This window comes from Mustela erminea, chromosome 18 (assembly GCF_009829155.1).
Source record: "Mustela erminea isolate mMusErm1 chromosome 18, mMusErm1.Pri, whole genome shotgun sequence".
Classification (NCBI taxonomy): Eukaryota; Metazoa; Chordata; class Mammalia; order Carnivora; family Mustelidae; genus Mustela; species Mustela erminea.
Genome location: NC_045631.1, coordinates 56,519,233 through 56,534,180, shown reverse-complemented (window position 1 = coordinate 56,534,180; position 14,948 = coordinate 56,519,233). Strand labels below are relative to the sequence as shown.

Below are 14,948 nucleotides of genomic sequence, written 5' to 3'. Positions count from 1 at the left end.
CGTACGTGTAGTGCTGCGGTTTCTCGGGCTGTGCCTGCAGCACCTGAGCGGTAGCGGCCGGGGGCGCCGAGGAAGCTGCGGAGCCGCCGGGCCCGGGGCCCTTCGACATGGTCCTGTCTTCCTGCCTCTTCGCCGCTCCCCTTTTATTATTCAGTCTGCGCGGTCCGCGCCGAGGACCCAGTGCGCCTGCGCCGCGCCACGAGAACGTGAAGACCCCCCGCACGGCAGCAAGGGTTGCTGGGAGTTGTGGTCCTCCGTTCGGCTGGAATTTTACCGTCGGCAGAGGGTTGCTGCCAAAGGCATGGACCACAATACCCAGGGATCCTTGCGGACGGTGTCCCGGATGCTCAGGGCCCGCCACGGCTTGTGGGCATTGCAGTCCTGCTGCGTCCCTGCTTCTTAAGAGTGCGTTTCCAGTGTCGTAGGAGAGCTTTCCTTGAAACTGGAGCCTCTGGAGTGGAAAGGGCCCGCAGCTAGAGAGGCCCTGACGACCTCTGTGAAGCAGTCCAAGTGTAGTTTCACCACCAACAGTGTAATAATTATCTCGCCACCAGACTTACAAGGTCTTAGGTTCAGTGCTGATGCCGGCCCCAGCCGTGCTTCAGAATCTGTATTGTCCGTCCTTAGCTCTGGGCCTTTGTGCTGCAGGCACCTGCAGTCCGCCAACATCCTCTTCATGCCTGCGACCAGGCTAACGGGGGAGGCATGAAGGAAAGTCTGCCTACCAGAAGTCAGCCTGAGAAATCTTTGCTAAAGTAGAGCTGCACGACGCAGTACTCCGTTCCCGCGCCTTTGCTGAGACGCGCGTAAACCTTTACCAACCCTGAAACCTGGAACTCCACGGCTTGGGTCCCTCCCCAGCTCGACGCCTGGCATGACCGACTTGTTTCCAGTACGTTAGGGGCCAAGGACGAATTTAATCTCCGTCTAGAACAGTCTCAGGTACACTAGCAAGTTGCAGGGGTGTTGAAAAGCGTCGCCTAGTGTCCTGAGGCCGAGCCTGGGGTTGAGTCGGGGGTGCGGTTGATGACCCACTGCAGTTTCCTGCTCCGGAAGTCAGCTTTTCTGGGTTTTCCGAGCCCGATTCCCACTCGTCGGGCGAAGTTCTTCACTGTGTGGCTTTTGTCAAGTCAGCCAATTCCACCTTTATGAAGGTTTTTTTTTTTTAAGGTTTTATTTATTTGACAGAGATCACAAGTAGGCAGAGAGGCAGGCAGAGGGGAAGGAAAGCAGGCTCCCTGCCGAGCAGAGAGCCAGATGGGGGGCTCCATCCCAGGACCCTGGGATCATGACCTGAGCCAAAGGCTGAGGTTTTAACACACTGAGCCACCCAGGCGCCCCCCCTTTTGAAGTTCTTCGTAGATAAAATATTGACACTTGTCATTTAACTTTGCTTTCCATAATGAATCTATTTAAATCCCATGTGTTTAAGACTGATTTATATTTGATTAGATAGGTTAACTAGTCTAGTGATTGTCACGTTAAAGAGAAATGTTCCCAATTAACCTTGGGGATGCGGGAGGGTGGAGTGAATGGAAAACTGTTAATGTTTGAGAATGACACTTATTTTATTTAGTCCCCAGTAACCTCACATCAGAAGCCAAACTGTCAGCCCACAAAGTTGAGAAACTGGTATTTCCTAAACAGGCCAAATCAATTGTTTAACCACTAGGGGCGTGTGAAGATGAAGAATTCCAAAAGGACAAATAAAAGTTGTAGTGTATTGTTTTAACGCTGTTATTAAATCCAAGTAATTGACTTGTATGTTATCCCCAAAATACCTAAGCGCGATGTGAATGAAGAAATAGAGTTCACAGCACTAGGCTTTAAGTAAGCTGTATACCATAAGCTTCAAAATGAGTGTGGACTGGTAAAATTGGGAGATGATATCATCCAAACTGTTTAATTTACAAAAGAGGAAACCGAAACTCAGAGAAGTAACTTGCACAGAGTTACTCAGCAAGCCCATGCCAGAACAGGAACTAGGATAGTAGCCTACATGCTGCATCACATTCCACATTGTTTTGATTGTATAAACATTTTTAGTTCTTTCCCATTTCCTGTGTTGCTTTTCCTCTCCTGTGCTAACTTAGGAAAAAGAAAAAGCTGTATGACGGCCGAGTAAGGACAAACTATTCCCACTAATGGTCCTTTAAGTGGATGAATGTAAATCTTTACCTAGTTTTTGCTGGAGCAATTAGTTCTCCTCTAGTAATCAGCCAAACTACAAGAAAGAAAACAAAACTGGAGTGTCTGTCCTCTGGAGGCTTGGGACAGACAGGATTCTGGATCTTTTAGAAAATCCATGGAACACGAACGGGTTGTTAATTTAGGAACCAATTCCCTCTCCAGGCCATTTGGGCAGTCAAAAAATGTTAACAGGGTATTTTTCTGGTTACATCCCAGAACATTTGAGAGCCTTTTGTGTGGGATCTAACTAGTGCCCTGATTCTTAGCTTTACTCAGGTTCTGAGGACAGGGCAAGAGCCTCCATCTTGGTTTCTCAGCATTACATGAATGAAACAGAAAACTTAATTCCTCCCCTACTGTAAACTTTGTGCCGAAGGCAGAAATTAAAGTTCACCAAATTACCGCATAAAAGTTTACATAGGTGATATTTAAATACAAATTGTACCTGTTAAGATTGAGAGGGCAGAAATGAGAGGAATTTGGTACCAGAAATTGGGTGAAAGATATTTTTACCATAGCAGCTTCTTCATATCCAGCATTCTCCCACCCCCCACCCCTGCTGCTGATACTGAGAGCAGACCTTTGATGTCACAAGTAAATTTTTGAGGTATTTGTGTTTATGTACAATAATTATTTGAGTTGAAATCCACATGTATACGGAATTTGGATGATTTAAAGTATTCAGGGGGAAAAAATTCAGTAAACCCAGAGTGGGAACTATGGAATAAAATGCACAAAACTCTACTTCGGTTTTCTGAGTTTTGTTTGGCTGGTCTCAAACTTCACCCTGCTTTGGTATTCTATATACCTGTATCATCAGGAGAAGTGAACATTACAATCTATCAAAGACATTTATTTAGGCAAAAGTGGGATTACCATTTTTATACATTTGTCGTGTTTCTTAGAAGTTATGTCAATGTACCATTAAATACAAGGGGATGTGTTAATTTCATTTTCTTCTGTTTAGAAGGACATGTACATTTAGAATGGACATGTAAATGTTGTACTAGGACTATGTCCATTTTGTCTGCAGTCATTTCATTCAGTTGAATTACATAATTCAAAAAAATGTTGCTTAGAAGGCTACTTCCTTAAGCTATTGAAATCACAAAATATTTTGTGATAGCCTAAGAATGTACAAAACAGTTCTTATAAAACCACACACTGACATATTTTTTTGTCTATTATTTACCCCTATCTACACCACCAACAAAAGAACTGCTTTTTGCTTAAAATGTATATGTATGCGTGATACATGAAATACTTGGTGGCACAACATGATTTGCTGAATTCTAATTCTTTTACTCTATGTACGTAACTATCAATATGGGAAAGTAAATAGTCACAGGAACACATTTTATTTTACATTGGAAAATATTTATAAGAATTTCCCTGAAGTAATCTCTCCTCCTGCATTTTATTGGCGAGATGCGAATTTGGTTGGATTCCTAGCCATCCGGACCCTGAAGTCCTCATACAGACCAATGCAATTCATTTGCATTGACTTTCTATTGTAGAGCTTTGGAACCAAGGGAAGGATCCAAACATAGCTTCATTTTATCCAATCAGAAGAGCCGCTTCGTGCTAACCTCTGATTCGTCCATTCCTCTTTGCATTCATCCAATCATTAGGCCACTTTAACAGCCAATCAGCGGCCTAGATGCCCACCAATCCGGGAGCGGGGCCGAAGCACGGCCTTTGTGTCGGGGATGTCAGCGCGTCGGCGAAAGCTCCCGCCAATAGAAAAAGTCGTTGGTGTATGCAAATGAGGCCCCTATGACGCAGGGACGCAGCGTGAAGCGTGGGTATAAAAGCGGAGGCAAAGGGGGGGTTTGGAGCACAGAGCGGTTTGGTCGGTCGTTGGAGGGTCTTCTTTTTCCTTGCTCGGCGACTGCGGCTCTTTACTGGGCAGCAGGAGCGGCGCGGCGGTCGAAGAAGCGATCTAAGACTTCGGCATTGGGTAAGCGTTGGCGGGTTTGCTCGTGGTTCGAGGCCCCGTTGGCCGTTAATGCCGCGGGCCTCAGCCGTTGGGAGCGGAGTGCGGTGCGGGGCGGCTGGTGCGGGCTGCTCGGGCTGCCGGCGTCGGGTGTGGGTCCGGGAGGTTTTCCCTTGGGGCTTCGTTCCGGAACCGCGTCTCCGCCTCTTTTCCCGGTGGTGATTCAGAGGTCCTGACGCCGGGTTCCGGGCAAGCGGGGCCTCCGCCCGTCGAGGAGGGGAAGTGACTCCTCCCCGCACCCCCCCTCCCGGGGGAGGCTGCTGCCGCTCCTCGCAGCCTGAGTCATTAGGGGAGGGGGAGGAGGCGGCGGCCCCGGGCCATCTGCCGCGGTGAAGAGGCGGGAGGGCAGGGGCGCCGAGCCCGTCCCCCCGTGACCCCCCAGGGGGACGAGCGCCGGGGCCCCGGAATCACGGATGTCTTCCTTAGGTAAAAGAAAATGGCCCGAACCAAGCAGACTGCCCGTAAATCCACGGGTGGGAAAGCGCCCCGCAAACAGCTGGCCACTAAAGCCGCCCGGAAAAGCGCCCCTTCTACCGGTGGGGTGAAAAAACCTCATCGCTACAGGTAGGCGAGGCGGCAGGCAGACAATGACGGGGCGGCGCGCGGCCCGTGCGGGAGCGCGTCCTGGGGCTGGCGCCGGGCTCAGTCCGTCCCCGGGTGTCCTCTTACACTCCCCTGCTCGCTGCAGGCCCGGGACCGTGGCGCTTCGGGAGATCCGTCGTTACCAGAAATCCACCGAGCTTCTGATCCGGAAGCTGCCTTTCCAGAGGTTGGTGAGGGAGATCGCCCAGGATTTCAAAACCGATCTGAGGTTTCAGAGCGCCGCCATTGGCGCGCTTCAGGTAAGGCGAGCGCGGCTGTGTAGGGTCGGAGGGCTCGTGCGTGGCTTCTCCTCCGCGAAGAGAGTTTAATAGTGTGGCTCTTGTCCTCAACAGGAGGCCAGTGAAGCGTACCTGGTGGGTTTATTTGAAGATACTAATCTGTGTGCCATCCACGCTAAGAGAGTCACCATCATGCCCAAAGACATCCAGTTGGCTCGCCGGATACGGGGAGAGAGAGCTTAAGTGAAGGCAGTTTTTATGGTGTTTTGTAGTAAATTCTGTAAAATACTTTGGTTTAATTTGTGACTTTTTTTGTAAGAAATTGTTTATAATATGTTGCATTTGTACTTAAGTCATTCCATCTTTCACTCAGGATGAATGCGAAAAGTGACTGTTCACAGACCTCAGTGATGTGAGCACTGTTGCTCAGGAGTGACAAGTTGCTAATATGCAGAAGGGATGGGTGATACTTCTTGCTTCTCATGATGCATGTTTCTGTATGTTAATGACTTGTTGGGTAGCTATTAAGGTACTAGAATTGATAAATGTGTACAGGGTCCTTTTGCAATAAAACTGGTTATGACTTGATCCAAGTGTTTAACAATTGGGGCTGTTAAGTCTGACCATACATCACTGTGATAGAATGTGGGCTTTTTCAAGGGTGAAGATACAAGTCTTAACCACAGTGTAACTTACAGTTTCCTTAAAAAAAAAAAAAGAAAAGAAAAAAAAAGTAAACCTGGCAGCTATAGAATACACTATGTGCATTTATAATAGCTATTTTATATATTGTAGTGTCAACATTTTTAAATTAAATGTTTTACATTCACATGTGGTGGGGAGTCTTGTCATTAAGGTGTGTGTAATTTAAAGTCAAGTTGGTTTTCTCCTAACTAGACTGCACTTGTTTTCATAATAGTAAAATGCTTTGCAAATTATACCTTGCATAAGTCCTCATTCTACCACATGTTAACTAACCCTCTAGCTGATTAATGCAAACACTAATGGGGGGATTTTATTTATAAGGGCTCTAGACTATAATACCGAGTTATTCACACCAGCATCATCTGTTAATAATCTAAACTAGTTAGTGCAGCTTTTCTTTGTGTTGTGGTTGGTCTCATAACTAGGTTGAGTTCTTCTCTACCAAGAGGAAACAATACCGAAGTTCTTTTCCTTGTGGAGTTTGTATTATAATAATCCTTAGAGTAAACTTGCTGTGGGGGAGGGGCACACAACTCCAGCTTGAACCTCTGCCAATTAAGATGGTGTCGATTAGGTTACATCTGATACATGGTCCTGGGAAAATCACTATAGAGATGGCCTTCCAGGTGGTTTTTAAAAATTACCCTTCTACTGAAGTCTTCAGGTCAATTATGTATGTTGACTAAATTTACAAATAAACTTGTTTATTCAACCAAGTGTCAAAAACCTACATTTGAATATACAAAGCTTAAATACATCCATTATCTAGATTCTTTGTATCCTGAAGTTTGAGCTTAGTTCATACCTGGTTTTGCTCGGTAGACAAAGGAACCATTTATACACACAAATAATTATGAAATTTCTTTATACAAATTATTTTAACATAAGTTTAAAACTCCGTGTTGGTCTAAGCTGCTTTTTCAGTATAAAGTTAGTTTTCTTAACCATTGATGGTACACTGTATGCATAGTATCTAGATGTCAGCAAGACATGGGCACAAGAGCCACACCGGTCATCAGACAAGCATTCTGTATTTGGAGCTGGTAGCTATAGAAAGATAGTTGTACCCTCATAAAGTAGCTTCATTTTTTAAAAATGTTTGGTTTCAAATTCAAGGGACTTAGGGAGAGAGGCAAGCTAGAATAGGTTTGATTCTTGGCAACTTAATGAGCCTCCATGACGCATCAGAGGTGGAGTCCAATATAGAAAGAGCTGGTTTTCTAGAACGTTCGTTGTAACCAGCTCTGGAACAGTGACTTCCCAGTTGTGATGATCCAACATTGTGCTGCTGAAGGACATCGGGATCCTGGACGGCCTAATGGGGAGTGTACCTGGCAGTGTCTTGAGTTCGAATAGACTTCACTACGGTGATGTCAGTTTGTTGAGTTCACTAGTTGTGATGACCCAAGTAAGGTGAAACTTGAACCTTCTCCCCCAGCGCATCTTCCCTACATCTGACGTAGAGGTCTGTGGATTTTACTGGGCAGCTGGGAATTTGCTGCTTTAAATAGTGCAGCTTGTGCTTCCAGACTCGCTTGAGCATTCTTAACCCAGAAGGCAAAAATATCTTTTGGTTCTAGGAAGCTGCCCACACAGGATAACCCTGGGTTTAGGGGATGGAACAATCTGTAAGGAGAAAAGCAAAAGCTGGAGCTGATGAAGGTATCCTGTGCCCTTGATGGATGAGACAAAAATAAAGTTTTTGAAGTTGAGACTATTTCATCTTGTTAGTGGTCTTCATTTGAATTGATAACTTCTATTTCACAAAATTTTCTGTGGGGAAATGCCTGGAAAATTGCTTTCTGACTCCTGGGCCGGGGTGGGGGTGGGGGGTGCTTTCAGTAATGACAGGCAGACCCCCTATTCTGAAAGGTGATACGTGTCCCAATTTGCTCTGGACAGTGCCAAGTGATGCCTGGTGAACCTGTGTATTAATAATTGCATTTCTTGACTGTCCACGGACTTGGTTTCAACCAGACCAGTTAAGGGCTGGAAGTGCTAGCACTCTGGCCCGCTACCAGGAGATTCTGAACCAAGCCATTCATTGCCCTTGTCTTTTTTTTTTTTTTTTTTTTTTTTTTTTTTTTTTTTTTTTTTTTAAAGATTTTATTTATTCATTTGACACAGAGAGATCACAAGTAGGCAGAGAGGCAGGCAGAGAGAGAGAGAGGAGGAAGCAGGCTCCCCGCGGAGCAGAGAACCCGATGCGGGACTCGATCCCAGGACCCTGAGATCATGACCTGAGCCAAAGGCAGCGGCTTAACCCACTGAGCCACCCAGGCGCCCTCATTGCCCTTGTCTTGAAGCTCTTAGCCTGTGCCCTTCAGAAGGTAGCCGAAGGGCCTAGGTGTTTGTGAAATTGCTGGTCACAAGCCAGGTCCACCCTTACGAGGGTGACCCCCATTGCTCTCCGTGCTCCGTCCTGTCTCACCTTTCACTCCCTCTTTTCTCTGCCAGGCAGACTTAATGTAAGTGTGCACCCGTGGGCCCATGCTGCTGGATTGTAAAATATCCCTGCTTCATCCGTAAGCTGGTCAGTAGGTGGACTAGATGATTTAGACAACACACAGAAGTTACATCCTAGTTACAGAATTTAAGGTGGTGTGGAAGAAAACCACCAGAGAGGCAAGGACTCAAACCTGGCTGGCTTCCGGAGATCTGCCCATACATAACAAGTCAACTGGTCCCTGTCACCCTGCCAGAAAGAAAGGAGAGCAGTTGGGAGAGAGGCCAGCAAGAACCATCCTATGCCCCTTGCCAGGCCTCCCCAACCCCCTAGGGGCCTCTGCTGCCGCCTGACCAACGTCTCCAATGTCTCCAAGTGTAGAGAGAGAAACCCTGAGCCCACTGGCTGGACTGGAAATGTCTTTCCCATTCATGTCCTCAGTCACTCCTCAGGGCTCTTCCCTACTTGGCTCCTTGAAAGCACTACCTCTTGCCTGGTGGGCACATTGGGGCGGGGGTCTCTGGGAAAGCAGGCCCCTCTGGGTCACTTTCAGGTCGGGTAGTAGAGGGTAGATGCAGTCCAGCTAGCTGTCTACCATTGGGCTGGTGGGAGACTTGGGCTTGCCCTTCATTTCCTGCCTACAGGGCCATCCTGTGTTCAGGGCAACAGCTGAGGGCCAGAGATCAGACGCTCAGGCCTGTGGCCAACCTTGCCTGCCATGGACAAGGGCGAGGTGCACAGTTTTCACCACACCCATCTGCAGCTGTTGTCTCACTGGTGGTGCTGTGGTCCACTGGGCCTAAAAGCCTTGAGACCCCACCCTGCACATCCGGTCCCCACCCCAACCTCCCCATCCCTTGGGTTGGGAGCACTTCATAGCCACCTCGCTGAGGCGATCACAGCCCGCATCCCACGGTCAGTCCCACCCCAGGCACTGGGAGACGAGCGCAGTTGGCTTGCCTTGTCGGGGCCCCACAGCCTCTTCCTTCCCTCAGCCCAATGGTAGTCCCACCTGCCCCTGTGGACATTCCTCAGGGATGTCCATCCAGCTGGGCCTGGCTTTTGGCCAGGAACTTCAGCACAAACAGCTGGCCTTCCAGCTGCCCTCCTGAGGCCAAGGCTAGGGGAAGGAAGGAAGAGCCAAGCCCCTGCCCAGGCTGCCGACCCAAATCCCAAACCACCCCCAGGGAGAAGGCTGAAAGTGCCCTCTTGGGCCAGATGGCTGCCCTTCTGGCTCCCTGAGCCCTTTGTCAGCACGTGTGGAGAATGAGCAAGGCTGTAGGCCCAGGTGAGTGCAGCTGGGACAGCTTTGAGTTTATACATAGAGGGCTGTGCTGTAAGGCAGGACCAGAGCCTCTGTCCTCCCTCCTGGGGGTCCTTATTCTCCATGGCTCTGCTAACGGCCCAGCAGCCCCTGGCAGTGAGGGGTCCCGCTCAGACACCACCATTGTTCCAAACAGCATCAGAGGACGTCTCTGTGATGTGCCGCCTGCCCTTTCTGGAGTCCTTGCCTGAGCATCATGCCTGATGTTTGCCGGGGCCAGGACTGTCGGCCAGGCACAACCAGGAGCAGCATTTCTGAGTCTTCTGCCCTGAGCAGAGGACCTTCCTTCTCCACCATTGCCTTTCCCCAGGGAGGAAGCTAAGACTTCTGCAGTCACCACCTCTACCAGGGAGGCAAGGGCAGGGGAGCTTTGGTGAGGCTGTGATCCCTGAAAGGGCTTTAGGGTTATTATACATGACTTGGAAAGGGTGCCAGCGTCTGGGGTCTTCTCCCAGGCAGCTGCCAGCCAGCTCTCGTTCAGAAAGCTGTAGTTCTGGAATGCACATAGTGGAATAGAGGGTGGCCAGAAAGGGAGAAGCCCATCTCAGGCACCAGCAATACTACTGACAAGGGCGGCTCTGGGGTGCACCTGGGTGGCTCAGTGGGTTAAAGCCTCTCCTCTGCCTTCGGCTCAGGTCATGATCTCAGGGTCCTGGGATCGAGCCCCACATCAGGATCTCTACTCGGCGGGGAGCCTGCCTCCCTCTCTTTCTCTGCCTGTCTCTCTACCTACTTGTGATCTCTCTCTGCCAAATAAATAAAATCTTTAAAAAAAAAAAAAAAAGGAAGAAAGGCTCTGGGAAGGGAGGCTGGTGGGCTGCAAGCTTAGGGGGCTTTGGGTGGCGTTTTGCTGAGGGGTGTGGGAGGGACCGTGCACGTCCCCATGGAGGTCATACCCGGGCTCCATTAGCCCCCACTCCTCTGCTACCCTCTCTGTTAGACATGCTGGGCCTCAGGACCTTGCCCCACAAGCTCCTCACCACCTAGTACTGTGCCAAGAGCATCAGCAGAGGGGACAGGATGGATGGGGTTGGGTCCAAGGCCCAGACATCATGGGCCTCAGGGTCTTGCTACATCCTGGAGCTCCCCTCCCTGACCGGCCAATCTCAGTCCTCATGCCCATCCGCTATGGCCTGGAGGCCCGGACCAGCTGCAGCACCCGGTGTGAAGAGATGGCTGTGGCCCTAAGCTGTCCCCTGCATCCCGTGAGTCTGGATTTCTCCCTGACCATTGGCACGGTGGTCATCAGCCTAGAGGGTGGGAACTTCAAGGACAGGGTGGGAGCATCAAATAAAGACAAGGCCTGGGGACGTCTAGGTGACTCATTCGGTGACGCCTCTGCCTTCGGCTCAGGTCGTGATTTCAGGCTCTTGGAAGCGAGTCCTGCATTGGTCTCCTTGTTCAGCGTGAAGTCTGCTTCTCCCTCTGCCTGCTGCTCCCCCTGTTAGTGCTCTCTCTGTCAAATAAATAAATGTTTAAAAAAGAAAGAAAGAAAAGACAAAGCCTGAAGCTGGCCCCTCTTAGCAGGAGCATCGGAGGCCAGAGAGGGACAAGAAGCTCCCAATGTTCTGAAGGCAAGGCCTGAGCCTCGCTTGCTTTTGGAGTCATGCCTGGCAACCAGCAGAGGCTCCGGACGTGTTTGCTGACCAGCCCGGATGGCCCTGGCAGCCCCACAGCACAGCTGGCTGGATCTGCTCCTGGCACGGGGAGGGAGCAAAGAATCAGCCCAGTTCCCAAGAGCTTTGGGTCCTGCCCTGGCTTCCGAATTGAGAGTGTTCTGTGTAGAAATTGGGGCTGCCGTGGTCTGAGAGAGCAGCCGCCTCCCCCTCCCCCGCCCCCCACAATCCCTTATTTCAATGTGAGCTTTATGTCTTCACACCTTACTGCGCGGGAGCTGTAGCTGGTTAGGATGCTCCGGGGGACAGGTGGTGACTGAGAGGACAGGCTCAGGGGCAGCTGGGCTCAGGTTCAAGACCCAGCTCTCCCATTGGGATGAGTTCCTTCACCCATCTGTGCTCCCCTATCTGTAAAAGTGGGAATAAACACAGTTACTACCTAATAGGCTTGTAAGGATTTAATGAAATAACCTGTGCAAAGCCTGGTGACCAAAAATATTTGACAATAGAAGTCAAGGGCACTGACCAATCAGAGCACAGCCTGGTAGTAAACAACCAGCGCCACTGCCCAGGGCTCTGATACTGGGCTTTGATCACGAGCTCTGATACCAGGGCTCACCACAAAGCTCGAGGTTAGTAGTATCAATATTACAGAAGTGGTTATCGTTAATATTGCTGAAGGGCAAAGGTGTTCCAAATCAGGAGACAGGTCAACCCTCTGGGAACAATCACAAAAAGAAGCTCCCAGAATGAATGAGAGGGTGGGCCATCTGCATTTTCAGAGACAATGTCTGTAGATATTAGAGTGAGAGATGTGGACCCAAGTCCCATCAGGGAACCAGGCTGTCATTGCAACTGAGGAACCAGAGCGGCAGGGAGCCCAGAGACCTCAGTCGCATGAAAAACTGGGTCTAGCAGGGAGGATCCACGGGTGAAGAAGTGGGCGTGAAGATAGCCACGGACTCCGGCAAAGAAGAGGCGTCTCCAGAGGCCCTGTCCTCAGTCAGGAGCCAGTTGTCGCTACGGCCTGGACCGATGTGTGTCAGCGACCTCTAGGCCTGCCTCAGCCACTGGGCTTCTGGCTGGCATGCTGTGGCTCCCATCACTGGACAGTATATCCCCATGGTGGGAATCCCTGGGAATTCTATCATGATGCCTCAGTCCTGCGAGACAGTTGCCTCTGGCTGTGCTGATACTGGGGAGTTTTCAGCCGGCAGGGCAGAGGACAGACTTTGGCTGGGGATGCAGTGTCCCCACGAAGGTGCCACCTCCCCTGAGGCGCTGTCACATCTGGCCGGGAAAATGAGAGGGAGGGTGAAAAGTCAGGGGCAGACTTCCTTCTGAACAGATTTCACGTAACATGCTAGATGGGACTCAAAAACTGAGAGTAAACACATCTTCCAAATGAAAATCAATGTTTCAGAGTTCATCGGCGAGCAAACAGGAGCACTGACCCTCAGTTAAAGCCAAGTTCTCCGAGAACAACTAAAACAATACAAATAACGAACCTTGGGCAAATAGGTGTGTTTTCAACCAAACTGAAACAACGGAAATAAAAAAGAGAGAGGCCGCACAGGGATTAGGAGCCTTCCTCTCCCACCCTCCCTCGGATAGCGCTTTCCTCCTGCAGAGCCCTTAGCCAGAGGGAGCCAGATTGTGTCTTCCTCTCCCAGAGAGCACCAGCACCTTTTATCTTTTATCTGGCCAATTGCACAGGATAGTCCATGATATCTGTTGAATTAATGAATGACTGATGATAACAGCAAACGTTTATTCTGTGCTTACTAAGTGCCAGGTGCTGGGCTGGGCCCTCTTAGAAGATAAGCTCATTAGGTTTTTCTACCACGGCAATCACTAGCCCCATTTCACAGGTAAGAGACTGAGGCTCAGAGAGGTGCAGTCATCTGCCTGAAATCACACAAATCTCAGATCACACAGATAGTCAGAGATTTGGGCAGAGATCTGGGCGCAGAACTATGAGACGTCAAAGCTCAGGCAGGTAAAGGATTCACAGAGGAGTTGCTTTCACAGAGGAGTGCAGACCACGCTTCTCGGAGAGTGGTGCCCCCTGGAAGGTGTGGTTTGTGTTTAATCCCATTTCAACTGGCCTCAAGGGCCACTGATCCTCTTGTTTTGCCTATGCCAAAAAATGCTTTACTGAGTGCTTGAAAGAAGCAGGCCATCAGATGAAATTTGGAATTGTCATATTTCCCAAAGGTTTTTTTTTTTTTCTTTTAAGATTTATTTATTTTATAGAGAGAGAGAGTAAGAGAAAGAGCGCACAGGCAAGCGGTAGAGGGGCAGAGGCAGACAGACAGAATCTCAAGAGGATTTCCCGCTGGGCACAGAGCCTGACTCAGAGCTCCATCTCACTACCCTGAGATCATGACCTTAGCTGAAATCAAGAGGCGTTTAACTGACTGAGCCACCCAGGTGGCTCAAAAACAAAAAAATTTTTTTTTTTTTTTTAAGATTTCATTTATTTATTTATTTGACAGACAGAGATCCACAAGTAGGCAGAGAGGCAGGCAGAGAGAGGAAGGGAAGCAGGCTCCCCACTGAGCGGAGAGCCCCATGCGGGGCTTGATCCCAGGACCCTGAGATCATGACCTGAGCCAAAGGCAGAGGCTTTAACCCACTGAGCCACCCAGGCGCCCCCTCAAAACTGTTTTTAAAAACTTTTTTGGTGGGGCGCCTGGGTGGCTCAGTCTTTTCACTTTCTTGATGCTGCCCCCTGAGGCACAAAAGTACTTAATTTTGATGAAGTGCAGCTTATCCACTTTCCTATTGTCTCTTGTGCTTTGGGTGTCACATCTAAAAAGCCCCTAAGCCAGGGTCACAAAGATTTACCCCCATGTTTATTTCAGCAGTCTTCAGAGCTGCATTTTTTTAAACTGAAGCATAAGTTACATATAGTGTTACATGAGTTTCGGGCACGGGATATAAAGATTCAACAATTCTATGCACTACTGGTGCTCATCACGGTAAGAGTCTCAGTGCTACATTTTGGGCAAACCCCTGAGCAGATCCCAAGCTCTATCTCTGGCCACAACTCCCCACCAAGCCCCCACCCTCGTCCCAAACAGGCTGCACATTTCATCGTTTCTGCCCCGTGGCTTCCTATCGGAGCAACCGCGGACCCGTGTCCAGGTGGGGGTTGGGACCCGCTTAAAGGTTCAGGATGCAGGCTGGTTAAAGAGGAAGTGGCGAGTGTCAGCCTCCGCATCCCAGGCTCAGGACTGAGGAAGCACCTGCTGAGGCCCACAATCCCGCCCCAGGGGGGCTGCTGCCGTCGGTCCTTCCGGGAGAGGCTGGCCACTGCCACCCTCCTTCAGTCTTCCACTGCTAACAGCTATCCCGGCGGGGCCAGTCTAGAAAAGGGGCCTGTAGAAAGCGACTCCCTGGTCACCACCAAACTTGGCTTTCTTGGTCTCAATTTACTCCGCGTGCTAGGCCCCTCTCGGAGACTCAGGATCAGGGTCTGACGCCCTCGCACAGAGGCAGGACTCTAGGACCTAGGAGAGCCCTTTGGGAAATCCAGGTCCGCTGGACGCGGGCTCCCCAGCTCAGGCTGTGGGTGGACGGACGGGCCGGTGTGGGGAGCACAGAACGCGGCGCCAGGGTCGGGGAAGGGCAGCCCAGATCTTCCAGCCCAGCCAATACCGCTCTACTGGGCACCCGCCGGTCTTTCGCAAAGTCCGCCGCCTGCCCGGTGGGGGCGTCAGGGGGAGACGCGACCGAGCGCGCCCAGCAGGTGGCTGGGGGCGGGAGGCGGGGCGGGGCGGGCCGGGCTCGGCGGGGGCGGGAGGAGCCCCGGGTGGGGGCGGGGGGCGCGTACAGGAATGCGCGC

The 14,948-nt window shown here is 50.3% G+C and overlaps 2 protein-coding genes across 5 annotated transcripts in view; one reads left to right on the top strand and one right to left on the bottom strand.

The window, feature by feature from the left end:
• Nucleotides 1-528, bottom strand: part of UNK (unk zinc finger) — a 33,156-nt gene extending 32,628 nt beyond the window's left edge. Inside the window, exon 1 of one of the 4 annotated variants that reach the window (XM_032322615.1) lies at nucleotides 6-528. In XM_032322615.1, coding sequence (XP_032178506.1) covers nucleotides 6-109 — 104 coding nt within the window. In that variant the 5' untranslated portion in view covers nucleotides 110-528. The remainder of the gene's footprint in view (nucleotides 1-5) is intronic. The other 3 variants (XM_032322616.1, XM_032322614.1, XM_032322617.1) reach the window with 3 other exon arrangements.
• Nucleotides 529-4,024: 3,496 nt separating this feature from the next.
• Nucleotides 4,025-6,424, top strand: LOC116578373 (histone H3.3A). The gene is made up of 4 exons (XM_032322627.1): nucleotides 4,025-4,150; nucleotides 4,613-4,750; nucleotides 4,875-5,028; nucleotides 5,122-6,424. Exons 2-4 carry the CDS (start codon nucleotides 4,623-4,625, stop codon nucleotides 5,248-5,250), a joined length of 411 nt encoding a protein of 136 aa, XP_032178518.1. The 5' UTR covers nucleotides 4,025-4,150; nucleotides 4,613-4,622; the 3' UTR covers nucleotides 5,251-6,424.
• The last annotated feature ends 8,524 nt before the right edge of the window (nucleotides 6,425-14,948 follow it).

Coding starts and splice junctions, on each gene's coding strand:
- LOC116578373 (XM_032322627.1), top strand. CDS start 4,623: ATGGCCCGAACCAAGCAGACTGCCCGTAAATCCACGGGTGGGAAAGCG. Junction 4,751..4,874: donor AAAAAACCTCATCGCTACAG/GTAGGCGAGGCG, acceptor TGCTCGCTGCAG/GCCCGGGACCGTGGCGCTTC. Junction 5,029..5,121: donor CCGCCATTGGCGCGCTTCAG/GTAAGGCGAGCG, acceptor TGTCCTCAACAG/GAGGCCAGTGAAGCGTACCT.